Source organism: Cebus imitator, unplaced genomic scaffold (genome assembly GCF_001604975.1).
Source record: "Cebus imitator isolate Cc_AM_T3 unplaced genomic scaffold, Cebus_imitator-1.0 Scaffold291, whole genome shotgun sequence".
Classification (NCBI taxonomy): Eukaryota; Metazoa; Chordata; class Mammalia; order Primates; family Cebidae; genus Cebus; species Cebus imitator.
The window spans coordinates 2,797,854-2,824,621 of record NW_016107606.1 but is presented as its reverse complement, the minus strand read 5'-3'; the positions used below and the strand labels follow the sequence as shown (position 1 = coordinate 2,824,621).

Here is a 26,768-nt window from a genome sequence, read left to right as displayed (position 1 = left end):
CAGATACAAACAATACACATTTGGGAAATAAATGTTTTTCTTTCGTTTAATTGACAGTTTGTAGCATATGAAATGGATTTTAAACTTGACATTGGTGTAAAAAGAGAGTGTTAAACTATCACTGTTTCCACCTCTTGACTGTGTCCTTAAGATACAGGAAGATCTCAAATAGACTTAACTGTCACAGCTAAGTGAGGTTTTCTCTTGTGGCCCCAGGGGCAGATCTTTGAGAATACTTTCTCTAAGCTTTTGGCCTTAGCCTGATTCTGTCTTCATCTTACACAGTGATTAACTTGGGCAGTTCTCCCAGGAGTAGATCTTCCAGAGAAGAGATTATTATTTCTACAGTCAGTGAAGAGCTGCTTCATGGAGAAGCAGGGCAGGAAGGGTTATAGTTGTATTCAGGGTAAGAATGACAAATTGAAGATACAATTTTTTTCTTTGAATTTAGACTTATGAGGGCTATCTTAGTTTGTAACAAATAATGAATATTCAGTAAATATTATTGAATATTAAATATATATTGAATAACCTGAGCCTTTATTTTTCAATGTCATGTTTACTCACTTTCCATAAGATTAATAAATCAACTAAGTGGAGTTGTTGGAAATACGGGTTATAAAATGTGTAACCAGGAAAGAATTAGATAAGCAAGAAATGGGAACAGATAGGTTTTTTTTTAGTAGTCTGTTTCTTGAATGGAAAGGAAGAAAAGTATTCTCTGCCTCTTAATGATCAGTTTACCTCTAATAATAATTTCGCAGCTAGTTGGGCAGTTTCCTTTTTCTTTTAATCTTTTGCCACTGGGGAAAATAAGAGTTAGACTGGATTGTAGAAAAAGCCTTTGCTTTACTGATGAAATAATTTTAAATTTAGAATAATCTGCAAGTCAGTATAGTTTTACTTAATACTTAAAGCTCTTTATACCTTATCGAAACATTCTGGTATCACATTGAGAGATTCCAGCAAGACCAGTTGACTGCTAGATTTTGGTTTTGTAAGCTCCCCAGCAGAATTCCTGCTGTGTTACCAGGGTCTGGTCCCTGACATAGTAACTCTAGAAACTTGGTTACGCCTGTGCTCCTAGATTGAATCAGATTCTGGGATTGATGTTTCCTAATTAATTGCGTAAGAGAGTGTTTTATAAACTGGAAAACTAGTGAGTTGCAGATTATTAAGCCTTTTTGTTTTGTTTTGTTTTTGCTTTTACGATATATCCTTGTCCTAGTGTTAGTACACTTGGCAAACCAAATGGAGAAACATAGCTTGATAAAAAGCACAGTAGGAGGAAGGGGAATCGACGTGTATGTGAGTAAAAGACTTGCTAACTGTCTTTGCTCTGCAAAAAATTTTTCTCGTCATTAAGTACTATTCTTCCATTGTACTGTTTCTAATTTATGACATTTCTGAATAAACCCTGAAAATTTTTACTTTTACATTTTTTTTCCCTAGTGCCTCAAGCAGTATTGTATCCATTCAAACTAGTCCTTATTATTTTGATTAGGCATGAGTGTTTACCAAGTCTCCTCAAACTACCTTTAAGGTCATTTTGTACTGAATATGACATTATTTTGACCTTATCCCTGAACTATTAGGGCAGTTTACTGTTGCTGTCAGATAAGTGTGCCTCAAGTGTTAATAAGAATGCAAAATCAGTCAGTTTTAAAAAATATACTATTTATTAACTATATAGGCTAACTTTAAAGGAATTTAGCTGAAACAATCTTGCAATAAAAGAAAATCTATTTAATATTTTACTTCTGATTCGACTCAAGTGTTTAAAAGTGTTTATTGATGATGATGCAAGATGTCTTTTTATCTTATGTTTTTATTCAGGTAGTGGAGGTATATGGCCTTCTCGCCTTGGGAATGTCCCTGTGGAATCAACTGGTAGTCCCTGTTCTTTTCATGGTTTTCTGGCTCGTCTTATTTGCTCTTCAGATTTACTCCTATTTCAGTACTCGAGATCAGCCTGCGTCACGTGAGAGGCTTCTTTTCCTTTTTCTGACAAGGTAATTAATAAAAGCCCATGATACTATATATAACCTTAGAAAGAGAAAACTTTCATCTAGGAATAGTAAGTTTTTCAGATTCCTTTTATCTCTTATGTTATACAACTTCATGTTTTGTTAAGATAGGATATTCATTCATGGATACCTAGATGTGGCAATGCAGGGAGGTGCTAATATAATAATGTGGTTTATTTGGCTGCACTGTGGACCGTAGTGCAGCAAATTTGTGGAGAGGTACATAGCAAATTGTAAAAGTATTTTTTCAATTTCAAGTTAAAATACTGTTGGGTCAATCAGAAAGAACTGTATTATAAAAATAACATTTATTGAGTACTTAAAATGTACCATACCTCTAAATACTTTGCCTCACATTAATCTTTACAGCAACCCTGAGAGATAGGTGTCTTTATTATAATTACCATTTTATAACTGAAGAAACTGTATGAGGAATAACTTGCCCCAGGTAACACTGCTAAAAGAAGCAGAACTGGCACTCAGACCTACCTGGGTTCGAAGCCTGTGACTTATTCTGTACACTTTGCCTAAGTCCTCTCTTTACTGTTAGCTTCAGTATTGAGATAGAGTCAGATAATTGGTGAAATGAGTAGATAATAGTACTTTACTGTTTAAACCAGGGGTGTTCAACCACTTTTGGCTTTCCTGAGCCATATTGGAAGAAGAATTGTCTTAGGCCATACCTAAAATACACGAGCAGCAACTGTAGCTGATGAACTTTAAAAAAATTGCAAAAAACAAACAAACAAAAAAAAACCTCATAGTGTTTTAAGAAAATTTAACAAATTTGTGTTGGGCTTCATTCACAGCTGTCCCCAGCTGCAGGTTAGTCAAGCTTGGTCTAACCCAAAATAATTCTAAGACTCAGTTTTTAATATTTAGGGTTTTAAAAAATCTTATGTCATTTGAGCCTGTTCCCATTTTATTATCTTTATTGTGAGCTTATGCTAGATTTGTTATTTTTTCCACTCTTGCGTTTGAATCTCACATTCTCAGAATCTAGTACATGAATATACATCTTGGTTCGCTAGCTTATTGTCATTTTAAAAAGTAGGGATGAGAATCTGTCCTCCTAAAAAGTAAACATAGGTAGATAACAGTTGTAAGTTCTAGTTAATAGTCATTGTTTCTCAGCCATCCAGTGTGATGGAAGACTGTGTACTAAGTGTTCTAGGGTATGAGAAATTTAAGACAAGTTTACTATCCTTACGGAGCATGTTACTAGGAAAACATTAATACAAATCTAAATATCATTAAAAATGTATGGGACAAAAACCTATTTTAACAAATAAGAAGGATAAACTTAGTGGTACTGAATCAGATTTTGAATTTCTAAAAATGAATAACAATTATAAGTAGCTTCTCTAAGCATTCAGTAAGTTGATGTCAAAGTTAAATACATTTTAATGATTAATTTAGTATTAAATAAATTTGACTGCTATTTGTTTTTATGTAGATATTATGGAGGTTTTATACAGAGTTTTTTTTTTTTTTTTTTGAGATAGAGTCTTTGTTTGTCGCCAGGCGCCAGGCTGGAGTGCAGTGGCACGATCTCAGCTCACTGCAACCTCTGCCTCCTGAGTTCAAGCAATTCTCCTGCCTCAACCTCCCGAGTAGCTGGGACTACAGGCGCACGCCACCACGCCCAGCTAATTTTTGTATTTTTAGTAGAGACAGGGTTTCACCATGTTGACCAGGATGGTCTGGATCTCTTGACCTTGTGATCCGCCCGCCTCGGCCTCCCGAAGTGCTGGGATTACAGGCTTGAACCACTGTGCCCGGCCGCAGACTTTTTTTTTGAGATGGAGTCTTAGTCTGTTGCTCAGGCTGAAGTGCAGTGGCACAATCTCGGCCCACTGCAACCTCTGCCTCCCAGGTTCCAGCAGTTCTTCTGCCTCAGCCTCCCAAGTAGCTGGGATTACAGGCAAGCGCCACCACACGCAGATAATTTTTGTAATATTAGTAGAGACGGGGTTTCACCATATTGGCCGGGCTGGTCTTGAACAACTGACCTCAGGTAATTCACCCACCTTGGCCTCCCAGAGTCCTGGGATTACAGGCATGAGTCACTGCGCCCAGCTTGCAGACTTTTAAAATGATCCAACAAGTAACTGAATTTAAAGAGAAAGAGAGAGACAATTCTGTGGTTAGGATAACCTCAGTGTGGGACTGAATTGGTCATGCTTTAAACCAGATTGTTACCTACTGCAAAGTACAGTAAGATGAGGTATAACCTAGTGCAGTAGGTTTAACAATTAAGCCATGAATGAATATGGACTTGTTTACAAAGTAAGAAAATAATACGGTGGAATTATATGAAATTTAGATCTCTTGCTAACATAATTTTTCTTTTTTTTTTTTCTATGCATAGCCAGGATAGATTGCCTTTTTTCATGATAAGAATGTTGTAATTTGCTTTGAGAAGTTCCCATATTGTTCTTTTGTTAATTTATATCTCTCTAAGAGTTGTTCTGTTCTTATTTCTGCTTTTTTCTGCTGGGTAATGTTTATGTTTCTTTGCCAAAAAACAACTTATTTAGAAAAAGATTGGAAGTTTACCAGAACACTCTGACTAAACAAACACACTGACCAACAAAACAAGCACTCCAAAACAAACTGCAAAACAAAAAAAATTTTTTTTGTAGCCAGAAAATAGAAATTAAGATTAATAAAAATGACTTATTGAATGAAGAGAGCGCAAAGAAAAATTTTATAAATTCACCAAACTCTTTCACTTCCCCAAAGCTAGGCTGAAACCTTTGGTATTTACAAGTGTCCATTAAATAAATCAAAACAATTGCTTGAGGGAGTTATACTGTTAGACTTACAATATAGCAAGAATGGAGGTATTCTTCCTCCTTTTTTTTTTTTTTTTTTTTTCTAAAATAAAAGGAAAGTGCTCTATTTGAATATGTAATTAAATCATGTTGTATTGGTATAAAAAATTTCTCTAAATATGGAGAGAGGTCCATAAAAATAGAGAAATAGTATGGACATTTGGTTAAATTTTCAGCCTTTTTCAGTGAGAATGAAGTAAAAGTTTATTTTCAGCCATGATTCTCATAAAATTATACCCAATTTGTTTAAAATTATTACTACATAATGATTTCTGTGTGAAAATGCCAGATATTTCAGAAATTAGATTGTAGTAATGCCTTAAAATTAATTACTTTTTCTAGCTATTAGCCACCCTGATTGATGGATATTTTGGCTCTTAACAGAAAACCAGACTGTTTTTCTCATCATAGTGTACATTGATACCATGTAAAATTAGATGCTTTCACATAAAAACCAACTTATAAGCAATTGTGTAGGAAAGATAACTATATAGGAGCATGGTGCTACATAGTAAAAGATAAGCATTGATTGCCTGAATGAATTCCTCATCTACATAAGTGGAATTCTAATTTGAAATTTAAAACTTAAGATGTTGATACTATATAAGGGCTGGGAGCCTTGGCTCGTGCTTGTAATCCCAACACTTTGGGAGGCCCAGGTGGGAGGATCGCTTGAGGCCAGGAGTGTGAGCCCAGTTTGGGCAACATAGCAAGACCTTGTCTGTATAAAGAATAAATTAGCCAGGTGTGGTGACACACTCTTATAGTCTTAGCTACTTGGGAAGCTGAGGACAGAGGATTGCTTTTGCCCAGAAGTTCAAGGCTGCAGTGAGCTATGATTGTACCATTGATCTCCAGCCTAGCAACAGAGCAAGACCTTGTCTCAAAGAAATATATTTAGATAAGATAGATACTGTGTAAATGCCAAATCCATCTCACTAGTACATAATAGTGCATGTATTTATAAAATACACATAAGTTAATATCTAAGAAGTTCAGTGAAAATATTTCCAAGCTCTAGTGTAATGTCTTCCAGTTATCCTTATGAATAGTATCATAGCAAACATTCATGTTAAAAATTAATATTAAAATTATTTTTAAATAGTATTGGAGCAAATCGTTGGGCATGCTTTTGAAGTAACCCCTTTTTTAAAAATGCATTTGTCTTACTCTAAATTTTAAAATACCGGTAGTATGTAAGATACCGATAGAGTAGAAGGAGTGATACCTGCTCCATAGCAGCTTGGTCAAATAAGGAGTTGCAGCAAGTATTCACGTTGTAATGCAGCACAGTAACAATTTGAACAACCAGCATTTTTCAGGAAGAACAGTCGCCAACTATGCAAGCTTCTTTTGAATACTTACCAGCATGCTAATTATATATTTTGTAAGTTGTGAACAAGATTTAGGCTCTTTGAATTTTACTGCATTTTTAGATAATTAAAATAAGACCTTGTTTCAGATATGGTGCTATGTACTACATATTTGCCAATAAGATAGAAAAATATGGGTTTGAAGATGAATAAGATGATTACATTATTAATGGAGTAATTGGGTGATTTCACCTTAAATTTTGGTTTAGAATGTTTTAATTAATGAAGATCAGATCAAGCTTGGTGATTATAGACCTAAAATGTTTTGACTCCAGATGTGAAGTTTATGTCTGTTAATTTCCCCCTTTTTTCCAGTATTGCGGAATGCTGCAGCACTCCTTACTCTCTTTTGGGTTTGGTCTTCACGGTTTCTTTTGTTGCCTTGGGTGTTCTGACACTCTGCAAGTTTTACTTGCAGGGTTATCGAGCTTTCATGAATGATCCTGCCATGAATCGGTAAGTTCTTTCCTTGAATATTTCTAGAAATGTAAGTTCTATAGATAACTTGAGGAAGTAATGATGAATTTCTTTGGCTGATGAATTTGAGAGGTTTTTTTTTTTTTTTGAATGGTTGCAGCATTTGGGTTAAAGTACTATGAAAAAAATACATTTCCATATTAAAAAAAGATGTATTTTTGTTGTATGTATTAATACATTATGATGAATATTGGACATCTTCCTTAGATTTCTTTAAGCGATTTTCAGAAGCTTTTTCCCATTTGAAGTTTAGCCCTGTTAAAATCTGATTTCTGTACAGTAGTTAATATCTGGCTCATTAACAAAGTCTGGTTGGAAAACTTCTGTTTGCCTTAGAAGTTACTATTTTTGCCCCTCATTGTATGGTAAAATAATAGCTGTTATGCCTTTGTAGTGATATATATGACTATTTCATTAATGCTATAAAGTTAATCACTGATCAGGTTTTTAGTCTGAATTAAGTCAGTAGATTAAAAAATATGTAACAACAGTCTAAGCCTTTGGATTATTTTTCTCTTTGAATTAAATGAGATTCAGATTATTTTATGTTTTCTGAAAATGTATGCTTTTTTTAGGGGCATGACAGAAGGAGTAACGCTGTTAATCCTGGCAGTGCAGACTGGGCTGATAGAACTGCAGGTTGTTCATCGGGCTTTCCTGCTCAGTATTATCCTTTTCATTGTTGTAGCTTCTATCCTGCAGTCTATGTTAGAAATTGCAGATCCTATTGTTTTGGCACTGGGAGCATCTAGAGACAAGTAAGAATCCTCTTAATATTCTTTAACTCATATAATATTCTTTACATGAATTTGTTGTCTAAATATTTCAGGAATATAAATGGATATGGGTAATTGGTATTAGCTTAGGTTAATTGAATAAGTTTATGTTTTTTGTTTTTCCTATATGAAATGTTTGAGTTATTTGACTTTTCTAATGTGTTTTTCTCTCAAGATTTTTTGGTTAAAAATCACATCAAAGCATTATAAGTTAGTTTTTTCTGCTTCAGATAAATTTATTACTTTTTTTGTTTGTCCAGTTTTAAAATTAAAAACATAGAGCATAAAATTTAGTATAATAAATATAACACATAAAATGTAATTTTATTCTGTGTAAATTAGTTAAAGAAGAGAAAACATTAAGTGAAATGTAAATGAAGGAGAGGAAAATTGAGACTATCAGGTAATCATGAAATAGACATTTATTTGATAGAGTTTTGGACAGTTGCAACTGACTTGGTTATAAATGAGAATTCTTGGCAACTTATAGGACCAAATGAAATTAATAGTTGGATTCATGTACATCTTACATTACAGAAAAATTTTATACTCTGTATATTTTACTGATGTATACTAATAGTATATATTTTTGAGGTATATGTGATATTTTGAGAGCTGTATACATTGTATAGTGATTAAATCAGGATAATTGAGTTATCTATCCAGAAATTTTTGTGAGAGCTATTATTTAGTTCCTTAAACTATTATTTAGTTCCTTAAAGATACAGTCTTTTTATTGTAGTTTATACAAGGAATTTCTGTATGGAATTTCTTAAAATTCAGTGTCACTGTTTTTTTCCAGTGCTCTATCAACACTGTGATTATTGATTATAGAAATACATCTGAATTTATGTTTCTTTGGCAGCCTTTTATGAGTAAGGGAATAGCCAATCTCTTAGGTAGAATTGTATCAGCAGATTTCTAAAACATTCCAAATTAGCATTTTAATTATAGTACATCAGATTCATCTTTGTATCCCCATAATGCACATTGCTAAACATTCTATAAAATTTGCTCAAGTGGTAGGCTGGCTGAAAAATCACTTTAAATAAGCTCAGACTCTTAGACATGTTTCAGATCTTCTTACTCATAGTTGATTATAGTTATTTCAGATTTGTGAGGTTTAAGGTTTCTCGACTGAAACATTTAAAATGTTGAACTCAAGGGTGCACTCAATTAAATAGCCCCTTAGTAGATCTGAAAAGTAGATTGCTTTGATCTAAGTGCAATTTATCTCTGTAAATATATTTGTTATTAATTACACTAATTAATTTAGTATACAATGATAAAACTAGTATTTGGAAAATAGAAAGAAAAATACGTTGTTCCACTACTATAAGAATCAGTAGATGCTGTTGTAGGTCTTTCCAGGATACTAAACTAGTCTCACTACTGGCTTTCTCCAAAATTAGATGCAGAGACAATTTAGAGAGAAAGGAGCAAACTGAGAAGTGTCATATGGGTCTGGGATAGTTACTTTGAATTGGTGTCTGTATTATTCCTGTGGCTGCAGCTGCATTAACCTGAGGCAGGAGAGGCTGCCCTCTTGGCTGTGGGAGGAAATAGACATAAATCGTTCTGTTCTGTTCCTCCCTCCCACCATTGCTTACAGTAATAAGAGAATAACCATCAGCTACGTGCCAGTACTTTTTAAAAGAAATGAAGTAAATTTATGAGAAAAATGCCACTTATCACAACTGACTCAAGAAGTAAAAATTATTATTTAATTTCTGCCAACAGAAATTAAAGCAGTTGGCAAACTTCTTGAGCCAGGTGATATTACAGGACAGTTCTACTAAATTCCAAGGAACATTTATCCCTCATTTATTTGTTTGTTTGTTTGTTTGTTTGTTTATTTATTTATTTATAGATGGAATCTTGCTATGTTGCCCAGGCTAGACTTGAACTCCTGGGCTCAAGCAATTCTTCTGCCTCAACCTTCTGAGGAGGTGGGACACAGGTGCATGCCACCACACTTGGCAGATTATTTAAAACAAATACTTTCAAACTATAGGAAAAATATCCCCCAACTCACTCTGTGAAGCCAGTGTAATCCCAATATTGAAATAAATTAGGCAATTTGAGAAAAATAAAGTATTTCACTCATAGCAGAAGATATTGTGAGGTGTTTGTAATACTGGCCTAAGGTAGACCAGTGGAATACAGACCCCAGGCTGACCCACATGTGGGTGGAACTCCGGTGTATGACAGAAGTGGCATGCCAGGTGAGAAGAGACACGTGGTGCTAGTCTGTAATGAAGCTAGAGAAAACTGGATTTCTATCTCACACTATAAACAAAAGAAGTTCAGAATGTTAGGGACTTAAATGTCAAAAACAGTTAAAATTCTACTGAGATTAGTATATTTTGGATGTTTGAGTAGGAAAAGATTTCTTAAACTGACAGAACTGACTATGGAAGACTGAGATTGACTGACTGTGAAAGAAAAGATTAATACATTTAACCATTAACATTAGAATATTGGCAGTTTTTAAACTGAAAGCTAAGTTAGAAATGGTCATTACAAACTGGAAGAAAATGTTTCCAGCACACACTCTTGATCAAGAATCGCTCCTACAAATCAATGAGAGAAATGGACAAAAAACATGATGAGGCATTTAGGAAAAGAGGAAACACGTGAACATGAAGGGAAGTTTGGCATCATTCATGATAAGGGAAATGTGAAGACCATGGTGAGATACTGTTTTACACCTATTGGATTGTCAGTGAACAAGCAAATCAAAAGGAAGGGTGAAGGAGAGAGAAAGGGGAAGGAAAATCTGCCAATAGCCAATATTCTGTGATGGAGGAAGTTGCAGCTCCACAGGATATCCCATGTTACTGATGAGAGTGTAAAGTGGTGTAGTCACCTTGGAAGAGAGTTTGGCATGATCTCCTTATAGGTATATATTCAAAGACTCTTGCACATGTATAGTAGGAGACATATAGAAGAATGTTCGTAGAACAGCTCACAACAGCAGAAGCCTGGGAACAATCCATATGCCAGTGCAGCAAGAAAGTAGATGATAAAATGTGACAGTAGTCACAGTGCTATGTTAAATATAGTGACACACAAAACAGTAGGAATGATCATAGCAGCATGAAGTAAAAAAGTAAATCCAAAAAGATGACAATGTAGGATATTATTTTTATGTTAAAAACAAAATTTTAAAATTTGTAATCCTTAGGAATCCATATAGATGAAACCAAACTATAAAAAGGGAAGCAGTCAAGAGAATGAAGCACACAGGATTCAAGATACTGGTTTCATGGGACGGAGGGGCGAGGATGTGGTATAGGCAGGCCTGCCCTGGTCGATAGGTGTGGCTTATTGTCCAGGCCTTCACCTGTATGTGGGAAGTGGGTTCATGAATGCTTGTTACATTATTTACAATAGTTAATTAGATTAGATTACTGGCTAAATAAAGGGAGGGACATGCACAGACAAATGATGATAGTATGTCATCAATCAAGGATTGTGATGAATTCAATTCAGTGTACTGGGGATTAAAAAAGGAAAGGAAAAGCATCTTAATTCTCAAGTTAGAGGACAATTAAGAGATGATACTGTTAGTTCATAAAAGAATTTTTCTCTCTATTATTAATGAAATAATTGTTAAGGGGAAAATCTTTAAATATGTCTTTGGAGTTGCTTGAATCGTAGATAATTTCCAGTGTTTAGCTTAAGAGGATGTGTGAGTTAGTTTTAGCCATAGAAATAATTGCAGTTGCCTATTTTTTCTGTAAATTTTATTGCAGTTTTTAGCAAGGAATATTAGAACTAGTCTACTTACTCAAATTATATAGCAAATTTTCAAAAGGCAAACATTGTAGGAAATGAGCTGTAGTGAATGTAAAACATTTTTTTTTCATTTTATGGTGCGTAACCTATCAATGACAAGTTTCAATGTGGTTTTCCCTTATTCTTTGTATATTTTATTTGAAATTTGATTTTATTTAATTTTAACTATTTAGATAAGGACATATATGTGTATATATTTATAGGCTTATGTGTATGTATCCACCTTTATTAAAATTAGACATCAATGTAAAAACTCTTGGCATAACATTATTGTATATACATTTCTGTGTGTGTGCTTAAATATATGTATGTGTATATATAAATATGTACATATTTCATATAAATGAATCATAGCTGGTTTGATTTAAAATATATTTAAGGTTTTAAGGCAGATTGTCCTATTAGATCTATCATTCATCATCTAACACAGTACAGCTACTATGATGGTAATTCCTTCTTGCCCACTTTTCTTTAAAAAGTTAAAATTGCTGAATCTCAAAGCAAAGTACTGACAAGTTTATATTTGTTCCTTAATTTCTGATTATTATTATTATTAGTTTTTGGCAAGAAAAATGTAGAACACTTTCCAAAGTATGCAGCTTTAATTTTCACCATAATAATTAACTTTGTTCTCCAAATTACTGATTATGTTAGGACCACACTGTATAGCATTTGACTTCGTGTGTGGTAATTTTTACTTCCAGCCTATATTATAATTAAAGGTAGGAAAGATGATTTATGTTATTTGTATCTCTTTGAGATGCTTTACCTGGATTTGAGAACATGTCACAGATGTTGATATTTAATTAAAACAGCATATTTTTTTTTGTAGCCACGAGTTTTAAGCTATTTCGGTTGAAAGCCAAATACCTTTGTTTAGCTTGAACTAGCCTAAAGTGTTTAGAGAAATAAAGAGCATGATGGAGGAATTTCTAGTGAGATGTAAGAGTGCTTGTGTCTTGCAGGGAGGACAGTTAGTTAATTTGCTTTATGAGGAACATATTTGACAAGTTTGGATGGAAAAATTGGGAGCGGAGGACCTCAAATGTTACACTCAAAAATTTAGAGACAGTGTTGAAAATATTATGATAGTAGAGCTTTAGGAAGATTAATCTGGCTGGCAGTGGCCTGGATAGATCAGGACTGGAGGGGGAAGGAAGACCAGCCAGTAGATCTTACAGTACAGTTGCTCTTAGTCACATCTCCCACTTACCCTGACCACAACAGCTGTGAGGATGAGTATACTAATAGGAAAGGCACTCCTATTAGTAACACTGTACTCACTGTAACAAAGGTTGTCATCACAGAGTGGAGTGGGTGGGGATGTCATTGATTTGAAAAAGACCACAAATTATTATAATATTCCCTTCCTGTCTTAACCAGGAAAAATTACTATCGAAATTGTTAAAAGTTTAAGGCTACAAAAGCCTGAAATAATTTGACATTGCTAGGAGTAGCAGTTGAAAGCAAACTATTGAGAAACAAAAAAAAAATCAGTGGTCCTTTGCAATTGACTTGAGTGCAGTGGCTTTGACATGCCAAGCTCACATGACTTGCCCTGAACCCTACTGCAGCAAGTGGCATGGAGAAGGGTGCTCCCTGAGGAATTTGTGAAATTTAGTTATGGCACCAGAGATGTTAGCTGCTGTTGAAGTGGTTGTGCTACTAGGTGGCAGGCAGTTAAAAAGAATAATTTTGTCTTTCTCCAGGAGCTTGTGGAAACACTTCCGTGCTGTAAGCCTTTGTTTATTTTTACTGGTATTCCCTGCTTATATGGCTTATATGATTTGCCAGTTTTTCCACATGGATTTTTGGCTTCTTATCATTATTTCCAGCAGCATTCTTACCTCTCTTCAGGTAAGCCTATCATTAACTGATTTTGTTATTTTTCCTCCCAGAAAAGGAACTAAACTTTTTCAAGATGAATGATTATAAGTGGACTATTTAAGTCCTAACTTATCTTTCTCCTTACCAGAACACATTACATTTATTTGAGCACAGGATTTAGATGGCAGGTTATTAAAATACTAGCTAGACCTATTGATGTCACTGTATTTTATATGAAGGTAATTAAACCTTTCTGTTTATCTTTTTCAAAATAGTATGATACAGAGATGTCATATAAATCTTTATAAGTAACTAAAATATTAAAAGTTTTCAGAGCTTATTTGGAGGGTTTTTTAAAATTAAATTCCACTAAAAATACCAATACTTTCATGATTCTGTGTATGTGTGTGTGTGTGTGTGTGTGCGTGTGTATGATGTGTGTGTATTACACACATGCAGATATGATACATGTATTGTAGACATGCACACACAAAATATTGCCCTAGAAATAAGCTTATTGTAACTTAAAGGAAGATCTTTGCTACCTAAGTTAAGGAGTAAAAGAAAATATAACACTGGCAGTGAAGACTTATTCATTTTTTTTTTCTGTAGAAGTAAAAGTTGTTTGAGAGTTGTGGAGCAGGCATGACTGTGGTATGAGGGAAATTAAGTTGGAGTTGATGGCATTTGGTGACCTGAGGAATAAGGGAAAAGGGTGAATCAGAAAATTGATTACTCATCAGAATCATTTTAGGAAAGTCATGTCTGAAGGTGTGGCTTTTTGTTATCTAATGCCTGGATTACTAAGATCACCCACATTTTAATTACACCAGTGTCTTCTTTTTAGAGTTGATTTTTTTGCTTAGTAAAATTTTTTTCCCCTGCATACTCTTCTGTAGATTTGAAATATTGCATCCTAAAAACACCAGGAATGTGTTATTGTTTAAAGCCTATGAAAAAAGTTTCTTAATGATCATATTCTTTTTTAAGATACATACATTTTTTTTTTTTCAGGTTCTGGGAACACTTTTTATTTATGTCTTATTTATGGTTGAGGAATTCAGAAAAGAGCCAGTGGAAAACATGGATGATGTCATCTACTATGTTAACGGCACTTACCGCCTGTTGGAGTTTCTTGTGGCCCTCTGTGTGGTGGCTTATGGTGTCTCAGAGACCATCTTTGGAGAATGGACAGTGATGGGCTCCATGATCATCTTCATTCATTCCTACTATAACGTGTGGCTTCGGGCCCAGCTGGGATGGAAGAGCTTTCTTCTCCGCAGGGATGCTGTGAATAAGATTAAATCGTTACCCATTGCTACGAAAGAGCAGCTTGAGAAACACAATGATATTTGTGCCATCTGTTATCAGGTAACTCCTTCAGTAAGAATCCATTTGGGTGGGTCATACAGATCCCTTGGGACTGTAATCATTAACCAAATTCAACTTAAATTTCTAGGCAAAATTACCTTCTGGGTTAAAAAAAAAAAATGGGCCTCAGAAATTAAAGACCTGATAAAATATTTCCATTTTATTTCTAAATTAAGCTTTAAATTTAGTCCCTTGGGTTCTAATGTATTGTTGTTTTCAACATTATTACTCACCCATAAATAAAGGAAAAACAGGTCAGGTGCATTTTATATTTACTCCTGAATACACACTCAACACGGACTATCAAATATACTATCAATGAGGGGTCCGCAACTCCTGAAAAGTGGTGTGCCAAGATTCTTTTCCCTCTAGTATTCTCAGAGTGGGGAAGAAATATTCATGTACCTAACATAGGTGGAGAGAATACATACCCACCTGTGGGTTGCTATATCTGAGGGTACAAGCATTTTGTGGGAGTGGGTGGATGTGGTAGAGGCCACCAGTGGATGTACAATTGAAGTTGGCCTACCTGTAGTCTTTGGCACATGCACCATAAAGAGCCTGATGATTTCCTTCTATTACAAATTAAAGGTAGTACTTAAATCATTTTGGAAATAAAACAACAACAAAAAGACCTAGAGTTTGATCATTAGTCATTGGTGCAAGGGGCTGCACTGTTGGAAATGTGGACAGAGATGATGGGCAATAGCAGACACTGTGTCCCATTTATAAAGTCACCCTCAAAGAGTATGTGCTGGTAGAATAAAACTGTGAACAGTGTCAATAATAGACAGTGGATATTCTTCAGGATTGCATTTGTAGTTTAGGTGGGGTATGTATGTATTTGTGCATATTTAAATTTGTGTGTATTTAAATAAGAGTTTTTTCTAATAGTAAAATACAGCTACCAATTTTTTACTGTGATTAGAACATACTTTTTGGTTCTAGCTAACTAGTGTTTTCCAGGTGGTTTTTGCATTTGAGGGGACTGAGGACTAATGTAGGATTCCTGCCCCACTTCAAAGTAGTCATTCTGTTAGTTCTGTTTATTATTAAAGTGAACTCTAGCTCTTTTGTGCTAGGTAGCCTCATTGTACTCAGGACAAAGCACATCAAAAACAGTCGGAGCACCTCCGCTTCAGCAGCTGATGTCTGAATATTCCATCTTGGGGATTCAACAGTGTTTGTATTTCCTGTTGTCACATCACTTTTTTTGAGGTGCTGGAACTACCTGCTGATATTACATAGAAAATGAGAGTAGAAATGCTTAGCTTCGTAGCTGGCTGCTTTTCCTTGGATGGCTTTCTGCTTAAAAGTTGACTCCCAGGTGTTACCAGTTCTTGGCAAGGAATTTCTGGGATATCCACACCTCCTTGTTTAGGGACTTTAAACAAAATCAGTGGTTGATTCGCCAAATGTATGTCTTTATAACTTTCACTTCATGTCTTCAGGTTTCCCTCTTCATGTATATTTTAGGCAAGGAATATTAATGCAAAGTACACCACTCCTTATTCCAGTGGTTATCAAATGTGAGTGTATAAAAGTCACATGAGTGGCTTGTTGAAACTATAGATTTTACAAATCCCGTTGTCACATATCCCACTTCAGAAGGTCTTGGGTAGCCCAAGACTATGTGTTAACAAGCGGTTCTGATGTGAGTTGAGAAACACTGGCTTATATAGACCAAATCTTGGAAACTGGGTTTATAACATTGTTCCTAATGAGAGGTTGCCACTTCCTTGCCAATACCCTGGTATTATGTGGCTGATTTTTGTCTCCTTGCTAATTTCATCATGGAGTTAATCTGTTCAGCTGTGTTGAAGCAAAACTGTGGAAAATCCTGTCTTCATCAGATTTTCTGAAGTTCTAATTATGCTCTTGTCATACCAGTGGAGACCCAGTAATAATACTGCAACAATTGTGTAATACTTGCATTTCATACTAAGGCAAAACCCAGTTATAAAGGTAGTTTCTTCCTCATTTTTAAATTTTCCTTTCTTTTTAAAAAGGATGTAGCCAGTGGTTCTTATTATTTGTATAGGGGGAGGTCTATGATGTTAACAGGATTATTACTGATATATAAGGTAAGTTTTATTCTGAGATCTGTGTTACAAATTTTCCATTGTGCGAAAGAAACATTAGACCCAGAACTTTGGGGATAGCACCAAAGATTCTAGATAATAGACATTTATAAGGTATCTTTTTCTCCCCTCTTTTAGGACATGAAATCTGCTGTGATCACGCCTTGCAGTCATTTTTTCCATGCAGGCTGTCTTAAGAAATGGCTATATGTCCAGGAGACCTGCCCTCTGTGCCACTGCCACCTCAAAAACTCCTCCCAGCTTCCAGGGTTAGGAACTGAGCCAGTTCTACAGCCTCATGCTGGAGCTGAGCAAAACGTCATGCTTCAGGAAGGTACTGAACCCCCAGGCCAAGAGCATACTCCAGGGACCAGGATACAGGAAGGTTCTAGGGACAATAATGAGCACATCGCCAGACGACCAGATAACCAGGAAGGGGCTTTTGACCCCAAAGAATATCCTCACAGTGCAAAAGGTGAAGCACGTCCTGTTGAATCAGCCTAGAGGAAAAGAAGCAGGAATGATGCTTTGATACTCTAGAGGAGAAGTTAACTCAAGATTGAATTCATGGATTTGAGGAATGAAAGTGAGATGATCAGGCAGGAAACTGACATTCCAAGGATCTAATCCAGGAAGTACTCTCAGTGGAGACCACCTGGTTTCATCCCCTGAGATTGTGGGAGAAATTTTGCAATGTATGCTAATCAAAATATATTTATATATGTTCTATGCTGATGTTTTGTAGAGGTTTGTGAAGAAAATTCAACCTCAACAACTTCAGAAACTACCCCTGATATGTGTGAGAGAGAAGTAAAACCAGATGTGAGTGTTGAAGGGACTAAGGAAGTGAGGATAAAGAGCGTGAGGACAGCATGGGAAGAAGGAGGCAGAAGTGGAACTGAACTTTCACTTTCCATGGGACAGATCAATCTCATCATCAAGTCTGAATAGTGTCCAGCCCTCTCCTTCACCCCCTTTCTCCCCAGTTAATTGGAACTAGTCAGGTGATTATTGAGTTTTGCATAGCACTGAAATGAAATCAAAGATGTAGAAGCATTGATTGTATTCAAAGATTGAAGCACGCTCATACTTTGTATGTGCTTTAGGGAGGGGGTGGGTGGGCACTTGGGCCTTGTGGGTGCATTCATGTAATCTGAGACTCTTGAACTTTATGACAGAGTCTTCAATATTTTGATGTATATGAAACTTTTGTTAATATGTTGTATACTTCGCTGGCTGTGTGAAGTAAACTAAAACTCTAATGAACACTTTGGAGTCCACTTTAGTGAAGGAGACCAAAGTGGGAAGGGCTTTAGGGCACTGATAGAGGCCCTGGGTGTACTTTTCAATCCTGTGTAATGTTTAATTCTTGCAGCTGAATCAAAACAGTGTTAAATTATGGCAATATTTGCACTTTGGGAATGAGTACATAACTGTATGATCACATTCTGCAAATGCCACTTTTAAAGCTGTTAATAGACTTTGCACCTTTTCTTTGACAAGTGTCATATTTAAATTTTTACATACATCATGGCTACAGGTAGAACTGGGGAGGGGGGAATGTAATTTTTTATGGGAATTTTGATATGAAAAGAAACTAGTCATTTATTTATACAATAGGCCTGGCTCAAAAAGTGTTTTTCAGACCTTGGTATTCCTAATGTGGGATGTGACTTTATTTTATTTTTAGTAGCAAATTTGGATGTAGACTGACAGACATAGCTGAATGTCTTAATAAATTTAAATTTGAAGATAATTATGTATTGTTCCTGTGGTTTGTTGTCATTATAAAGGGCTTTTTTTGAAATTCTGTTCTTAAATTACGTTTTCAACTTAGTTGGATTTATATGTTGATCCTCATCAGAAATGCCCTGTAGATGGTGAAACTCTTTGATTGAAAAGGACCATTTCTTTGAAATCTTATATACCCAGTGTCAGCAAACCCAGCTCTGCATCAGAAGTGTTTGGGGAGATTTTTATTTTAAAAAATTATACATTTCTGAACCTTACTTCTGATTCAGATTGAATCAGCCTTTTAGGGTGCCTGAGCATTTCAGAGCGTCTATCCAGTTTGCCTAGCTCTATAACACAGTATGACTTCCTGAGGGGAGAAAAAGTATCTAGGCTAGAATTCATTTCTCCCCAGGTGTAGCTGAAAGTTTATCTTTTTAGTGTACCGAGTTAGGCAGAAGACAAAGCAGATAGCTCCCTCTAGTGGTAAGAAGGCTGCTATCCAAAGACCTAACAGTACTGAGATTTCAGTAAAAGTAGTTGTTGGGAATCACTTTCTCATTATAATACACTTTTTACTTTCTAATAGCGAATAGACCCCAGCTCTACATACCAAATCAGATGAGTCTGTTAATAGCCTTTTGAACAAATGTCACTGTAACTGTATTTCAGAAGGAATATATTATGTGGTTATAACAGAAAACCTCAGAATTGTAGTGGTTCTAAAACCACAACGGTTTACGTCATACATGTACGTTACAAGGATAACCTATTTGGTGCAGACTCAGGGAAGTAGGCTGGTGGAATAGCCACTATTGAACTTTCTGGATGGTCATGCCAAAGGGAAGACTGCAAAGCTGCACACCAGCAATTACATGCTCCTCCCTGGTATGGACATGTCACTTCTACTCAATCCCTTGGCCAGAACTACTGGTATGGCCCCACCAGCCACAATAGCACAGAAGCTGTTTTCTGTGTCCTAGAAAGAGCATATCGGTGACCAGCACTCTGATGGGCAAGACTTCATTTTACAGGTTATTCAAAATTTGGGAGCACACCTGTGAATGGTTTCAAATATACCAGTTGAGAACCTCTGACTTAAGTTTGTTCCTTGCCCTTACGTACTGGCTGGACAGTAGCATGTATAATGCCATCCATATTCAAAATCTAGTCATTTTGTAATAGCTTCCAACTCACTGCAGAGTTTTTAACTTGGGAAGAAGACAAAGTTTAACCACGTGGTTGGTTCTACTGAAGAGAAAATAAGAAAATTAGATTCAGTTCCCCTTGTATTATGCATGATCAAATTGAGAGAATCATCAGTTTCCTTATGAGTCCTTTTTAGGTCACTTTTGTTGTCTACTTCGTGGTTTCCAGTGTTTTCAGACAGTGCATACCTATTTTCACTCAGTATTTCCTTAAAAACTTTGTAATAAGGATTGTCGCCTTATGAACTTTGCCATCAAAGGTAGTACTGTGACAATCCTTTATCAGTCGTCTTGGATTTAGGGAAATGGGCAGCACAGAAGGGATAAATGGGGCTTGCACTAAGGGCAGGAGCTCTGGTTTATAATTTTCAGTTCTCTATGATCTTTGTTTAGCCTTTGTTTTTCTGCACATCAGCCTCATCTGAAAAAAAAATCACTGAGGTATCATTCTGGTTTCAGATTTTGCCCATCTGTATTTTTAATCCTCACCACTAAATGAGTAATGAGCTTCATATTTTTTAACAGTTTTAAACTAGAGGCAGCTGCTTCACATATTTTTCATGTGCTGTGCTACATATTAAACTTAGCTGAGATTTGGTTCGCCACTGTATTTTCAGTGTCTGGCATAGGGCAGGAGCACTCTAAATACTGAGTGAACAAATGAACTTAGCAAAGTGGCTCCTCATATCAATCCTGTAGTTTAAAAATGGCAGAGAATTCTATTCTTTCCGGAGGCAGAGAGCATAATATTGCATGGCAACTAAACGAAGTCATTTCTGTGAGTGGGTTTTGATCGTCTTAACTGATCAGATCCTGAACTCAGTTTCTAGAAAAGAAATAACAAATTTGGGGCCTTCTGGGGAAATCCGGGCTGATAAATTTTGCTTTGTTTTGTTATTTGACCTCAATGATACATTTACTTTATTTACTTTTTTTAGATGGAATCTCGCTCTGTCACCCAGGCTGGAGTGCAGTGGCGCAATCTCGGCTCACTGCAACCTCTGTTTCTCAGGTTCAAGTGATTCTCCTGCCTCAGCCTCCTGAGTAGCTGGGACTACAGGCGCACGCCACCACATCTGGCTAATTTTTGCATTTTTAGCAGAGACAGGGTTTCACCAGGCTGGCCAGACTGGTCTCTAACTCCTGGCCTCAAGTGATCCACCTGCCTCCGTCTCCCGAAGTGCTGGGATTACAGGTGTGAGCCACGTCTGGCCTCAATGGTACATTTTCAAATGATATTTTTAAAAATGTTTGAAATAGTTGCCAACCGTTTAAAAATTGCAAGATCGTGTATGACAAACTCAGTTTCTATCTTCTTGTGAAAAATTGGAAGTGCTGGCTGCATAGGCCCCTCATTCTTGCTTGGCAATAGTTAGCGTATTGCCATGCATATTACCAACTGGGGTGGGTTGAGTTTCTGATTCACCCCTGTTCTCTCCACCACAGCTTGCTCAATTAAATTAGATTGCAGTCATCAGACTCTTCTGTTTGCTTAGAAGATGCTGTAAGTGAACACTGGGCAGTTTGCATCTCATTTAATCACAGTCAAATCCTATATGAGTATGTATAGTGCAGATATTCTGTATTGATTAAAGTGAAAAATGAAAAACCGGAAGCAATGTGTATAAATTTGATGTTCATTTATGGAAGTGTGGAACCTGTTTGTTTTTCTTTAATGGCAGTAGTGCAGTTAAAAATAAAAATCAATGAGCATGTGTTTTATTTGAAGATATTTTCAATTTGGATCTATGCTGGAATTTTGCGCTTTGATATCACCGAGTTGTTCCATGACCAGCGTTTCTCAACCTTTGATGGGTGTTGGAAGCAGGTTGAGAAGCCTGAGAAAAATATGATGCCTAGACTCAGTGCCATAGATTCCGACTGGGTAGGTTTGGGATGAAGCCTGGTATTCAAGTTTTCAGATGATTCTGATTCTAATGGAAAAGCGAGTACCTTTCATTTAGAGTAAATATTCCTGCTATTTCAGTGAGACGGGGCTTCTTGTTCTTGGATCTGCTGTTTTTATGGAAGAAGATTCTTAGAGAAGAAATACACAGGAGGTTTGCCTTTGGGAAACATCAGTGGTTAAGGATTTCGGCAAACATTGCAACTGACGGGGTTTCTGCAGTGAAACAGCAAAGCCTGGCCAACATACGATGCAGGTGTGCATGTGCGATCTGGCCTCATCTACCAACCTTTTTGGTTGGTTGACCACCCAGAAGCATCTCAAGCTATTTAAAGGTAAAACGCTGTTAGCACCCCCTCCACCTCCCCTTTCCCCAAGGGCATAGCATTAAAGAATCATAGAATTTTGGAAGCAAACCAGCCTTCAGAGACCTAGGTCAGGGGTCCTACTTTACAAGAGAGCCAACTATCAGTGTGCCCAAGGCCACACAATTGATGGCAAAGCCAGGAAGTGTGCCAGGTCTCCTGAATCCAGTCCAATGCTCTTTCTGTTAAATCTTCTCACCTCAGAAAAGATTCAAAACACCCATGTCTATTATGTTATATTCAATAAAACTTATATTGACTTTAAAGATGTTATAGGGGAGCTTTGGTGAAGATCTGAAACGGTTTGTGATATAATATGTAAAATTATCAATTTGAGATCAAACTTCTGGAAAATTATGTAAAAAGAGAAAACAAACAGTAAAAATATGGGGTGTAGAATAAATCTTACTATGTGGAAAGCCACAGCCCTTCAAGATTTGGAGTTGGAAGCTGTTGGCTATAAAATACCCTCGTGCCATTTAATATAAAAACACCTGCATATTAGAGCCACAAATCCATGCAGACTGGTGTAATCACACTATTTGCAGGAACAGATGGGCTGTGTTTAAAACTGGGGAGTCAAGACTTGGTGTAGAGAATTTTAAAACATAAAACGTCTTCCTTCCCAAGGTAAGTATTAAATCTTCCTAAGAGGCACATATGAGAGATAGATAGACATAAACATTGTAAATTCCCATTTTTTTCTCTAGTTGATTAATAAATCTTATCTAAAGTCACTAGTCTCCCCAAATTACCTTGAAATGTCTCCTCTACCCCTAAAAAGAAAGACAAAAGTTTAAGGGGGCCCTTATATTTATTTTTGTTATCATGAGCTATATTGTCAACTCAAATGAATAAATCTGTGAGATGGCTGCCTCTGTGTGTTTTGGTGCTGGTGCTGGTGGGGGCTGGTACTGGAAAGCCATGTATGTTAGAAGGTATGTTCACAGGGGAAGGAAGCCCATGAGCTGAGCTAACTTACACCATTTTAGACCTTCAACCTATATCTCACAGGCTTACAGCCTGCCTCCATGCCATTGCCCTTTCTCTTTTGTTATGGCTTTAGGTTTTTGTAGTGTTTTCTACATTTAAGAAGAAAAGAAACAAATACAGCTTGAACAAATAGTACGTGATAAATGAATATGCTGAGGTGGGTGGCTCACACCTGTAATCTCAGCCCTTTGGGAGGCTGAGAAGGGAAAATATCTTGAGCCCAGAAGATTGAGATCAGCCTGGGCAACATAGGGAGACCTTATCTCTCCGTGGCTGGTGATCTGAAGAAGTTTTGTGTGTCTGGTCTCTCCGCTATGGCAGCCACTCCTCATATGGCTATTTACATTTGAGTTAAAATTTTTTTCAAAAATTAAAAATGAAAAATTCAGTCCCTCAGTCACATTAGCCACATTTCACATGCTCAGTGGCCACATGTGACTAGTGATAACCATATTGGACTTTACAGATAGAGAACATGTCCACCATTGCAGAAAAGTCCATTGGACAGTACCAGAGCTTAGAGGGTGGAGGGGACTAAGGAAAGAAGATGGAGAGGGGGCATTATGAGAGAGGAGGCTAGACGCATACAACCATGAGGTCATGGGGGGGTGCTGGTGCACCACCTTAAGAAGTTTGGACTTTGTACTGGAGATTTGCCTTTCAGTAAACTCACGCTGCTATTGGGTGGACAATGGATAAGAAGGAGGACAAGAGTGGATGCCAGAGACCGGATAAGAAGCTGTGGCAGTCCAGGTAAGAGGGCAGGATGCCCAGGGACTAGACATCCTCCGTTATCCACAACGCTTCGGCCAGGGCCTAGAGCACAGACATCACTTACAAGTGCCAGGTCTAGATTATTTACTCAAAATCGCCCTCATCCTACAGGCAAGGAAATTTAAATTTGCGTGGTTAAATACATTACCCCCACAGACCACACAACTAGTAAGTTTCAGAACTGTGATCTGTGATTCTAACACAGCTATGTAACTCCAAAGCCTAAGATATATCTATATATGTATATATATATAAAATATGTGTGTGTGTATGTGTGTGTGTGTGTGTGTGTGTGTGTGTGTGTGTATATATATAAGGACTTTCACTCTGTCACCCTGGCTGGAGTGCAGTGGCGTGATCTTTGCCCACTGTAACCTCCGCCTCCTGGGTTCAAGTGATTCTCCTACCTCAGCCTCCTGAGTAGCTGGGATTATAAGCACACACCACCATGCCTGGCTAATTTTTGTATTTTTATTAGAGATGGTGTTTCACCATACTGTTCAGGCTGGTCTCGAACTCCTGACAAGTGATCCACCTGTCTTGGCCTCCCAAAGTGCTGGGATTACAGGCGTCAGCCATTGCACCCGGCCCAGATATTTTTTATTGTTGCTTTTCTTCTCTACACAATATTTGCTTCCTAAAAGAGAAAGCAAGGAACACAGAGACCTGGTGGAGTGAAGTGGAGCTTGGCAGGGCAGCTCCCAGAGGGCAGGGAAGGGGCTCTGCCTCACCGTCATGTGACCTGAGGAACACTGGCCCCAAACCACCCTGAATATCATGTATGGGAGGGCGCTGTGTTCCTTAGTTCACACCTGGTAACGAGTTCTGTTCCGTTTCCTTTATTTTCAAGGCATAGGTAGCAATATGCCTATTAATATCTACAGCATGCTTATTATGAGGGAGAACAACCTAAGGGTATGCAACACACATTATCTGTCAATTGGCGTTTTGCTGGCGACTAATTCATTCCCTTTTGCATCAAATTTCCCCCCAGATCCAGTGAGTCACTCTCTCAACTGCATCCTCGCCAGCACCCCAGTTTCTTTTCCTTTTAAGATGAGGAAAATTATATTTCGGAGCGATTTTCGTTTGTTTGTTTATTGCCAGATTTCTCTAATCCAAATATAGCTGGTTGGTGGGTTGGGTCCAACGCTAGGACCCAACCTGGATAGCCAGTTTTCTCTATGTGATGACATTAAATATGCGAGCTTTTATGAAAGTGTGTGCCTTTGAGGAATTTTCCAGGCATTTAGGGAATTGAAACTAGTAATTTATAGTAGATTTCCGTGACTAGCAAGATAATTCCCTAATGAAAAGAACAGGGCTTTATCTCAAACTGTCTGCAGCAGGGGAAACTTAACAAGACTTTGGCATTCTCAAGCTTCTAGGTGCAAGTTTACTTGTTTATTTTGCTTTTCTTTAAAAATTCAATTTAAAATTCTTTAAAATCGTATTTTACCTTTTTTTGGTCACTTTCATTTTGATTTAATTTCAAATTTACAGAAAAGTTGCTAAAACTTTTATGCACTCTTCACCCAGATTCACCCATTGTTAACATTTTGCCACATTTGATAAGCAATCCTTCATAATACACACACACAGTCACACATTATTTTTGAACCACTTGAGAATAAGCCACAGACATAATGCTCTTTTAACCCTAAATATTTCAGTGTATATTTCCTAAGGCAAGACATTTTCTTACATAACCACGGTAAAATAATCAAAACCAAAAAATTTAACACAGATACAGTATTATTATTTAATCCACAGTATCTACGTCACAGAATTATTGAACTTTCACTCTTAATATCCCAATAATGTCCTTCACAGTTGTTTGCAGCGCCTCCACGGAGGTCCCTTGCAGAATTGAGCCTAGGATTACGCATTTGTTTTGAGTTGTCATATCTCTTTGTACTCCTTAATCTGGAACAATTCTTTATGCTATTTTGACTTTCATAACATTTATATTTTTGTTTATTTATTTTACTTGAAGTTCTGGGAATGTGCAGGTTTGTTACATAGGTATACATGTGCCATGGTTGTTTGCTGCACCCATCAACCTGTCATCTGTATTGGGTATTTCTCCTAATGCTTTCCCTCCCCTAGTCTCCAATCCCCCAACAGGCCCTGGTGTGTGATGTTCGACATTTATATTTTTAAAAAGAAATACATAACAATAGCAATAGATTATAGATTTAGACATAATCTATACATGAATATGTACTCTATATCTAATATATATATCTGCTACATAATCTATTCATGAATTGACTCATGAATTCTAGATCCATAGATTGTAGATTATGTAACAATACACGAGTTTATTCTAATAAATAAATACAAGCATGCATAAGCGAATCAGGAAAGCCTCTCTTTCAGTAGAATGCTAACTAATAAAATAGATAAAGGAATGACAGAATTAGAAAATTATCATTTTGTAACCATTATAGTAGTAATTGATTTAGGCAAGAATTATCCATGGATACTAAAACTAGCGGATGAAAGTTTGAAAAGGAAAAAGATGCTTGTATAGCCTCATAATATGGTCCCTCAAATCATTTATTAAGAATGGGAAGAACAGTAACTCTATAGGAGATAAATCTGGTAGATAACATGCCAACCAGGTGACTGAAGTTAGCATCCCCAGTGATAGACCAACCCCTCATCATGTACCCCTTGACACAATGCACAAAGGAAGACGCCCCTTCACCTACAAGATATTCTTGTTAAGAATAATCTAATCATGAAGAAATAGACAAACCCAAACTAAGAGATATTCTACAAAACAGTGTTTCCTTTTTAATGACAAACCTGATTAAGTAAAGGGTTGTATCAAGAGTTGTGTTTTCACAAAGCAAATCACAATGAGATATTATCTTACAACAGTCAGACAGACTAGCGATTAAACAGTCTAAAACCAACAGATGTGGGCAAGGATGCAGAGAAAAGGGAATGCTTATAGACAATTGGTGAGAATGTATATTAGTACAACCTTTGTGGAAAACAGTGTGATTTCTCAAAGAACCCAAACTAGGATTACCATTTGATCCTGCAATCCTGCTACTGGGTATACACCAAAGGGAAAGAAACAATTATAAAAAAGATATTGGCCGGGCGCAGTGGCTCAAGCCTGGAATCCCAGCACTTTGGGAGGCCAAGGTGGGTGGATCACGAGGTCAAGAGATCGAGACCATCCTGGTCAACATGGTGAAACCCCG

General features: G+C 36.7%; 1 protein-coding gene across 1 annotated transcript in view; it reads left to right on the top strand.

Annotated features, from left to right (window-relative positions):
- RNF145 (ring finger protein 145) overlaps positions 1-18,326 on the top strand; it is a 51,552-nt gene extending 33,226 nt beyond the window's left edge. The window contains 6 exon segments of the mRNA XM_017502100.1: positions 1,837-2,012; positions 6,553-6,693; positions 7,290-7,472; positions 13,001-13,148; positions 14,133-14,489; positions 16,709-18,326. Coding sequence (XP_017357589.1) covers positions 1,837-2,012; positions 6,553-6,693; positions 7,290-7,472; positions 13,001-13,148; positions 14,133-14,489; positions 16,709-17,074 — 1,371 coding nt within the window. The 3' untranslated portion in view covers positions 17,075-18,326.
- The last annotated feature ends 8,442 nt before the right edge of the window (positions 18,327-26,768 follow it).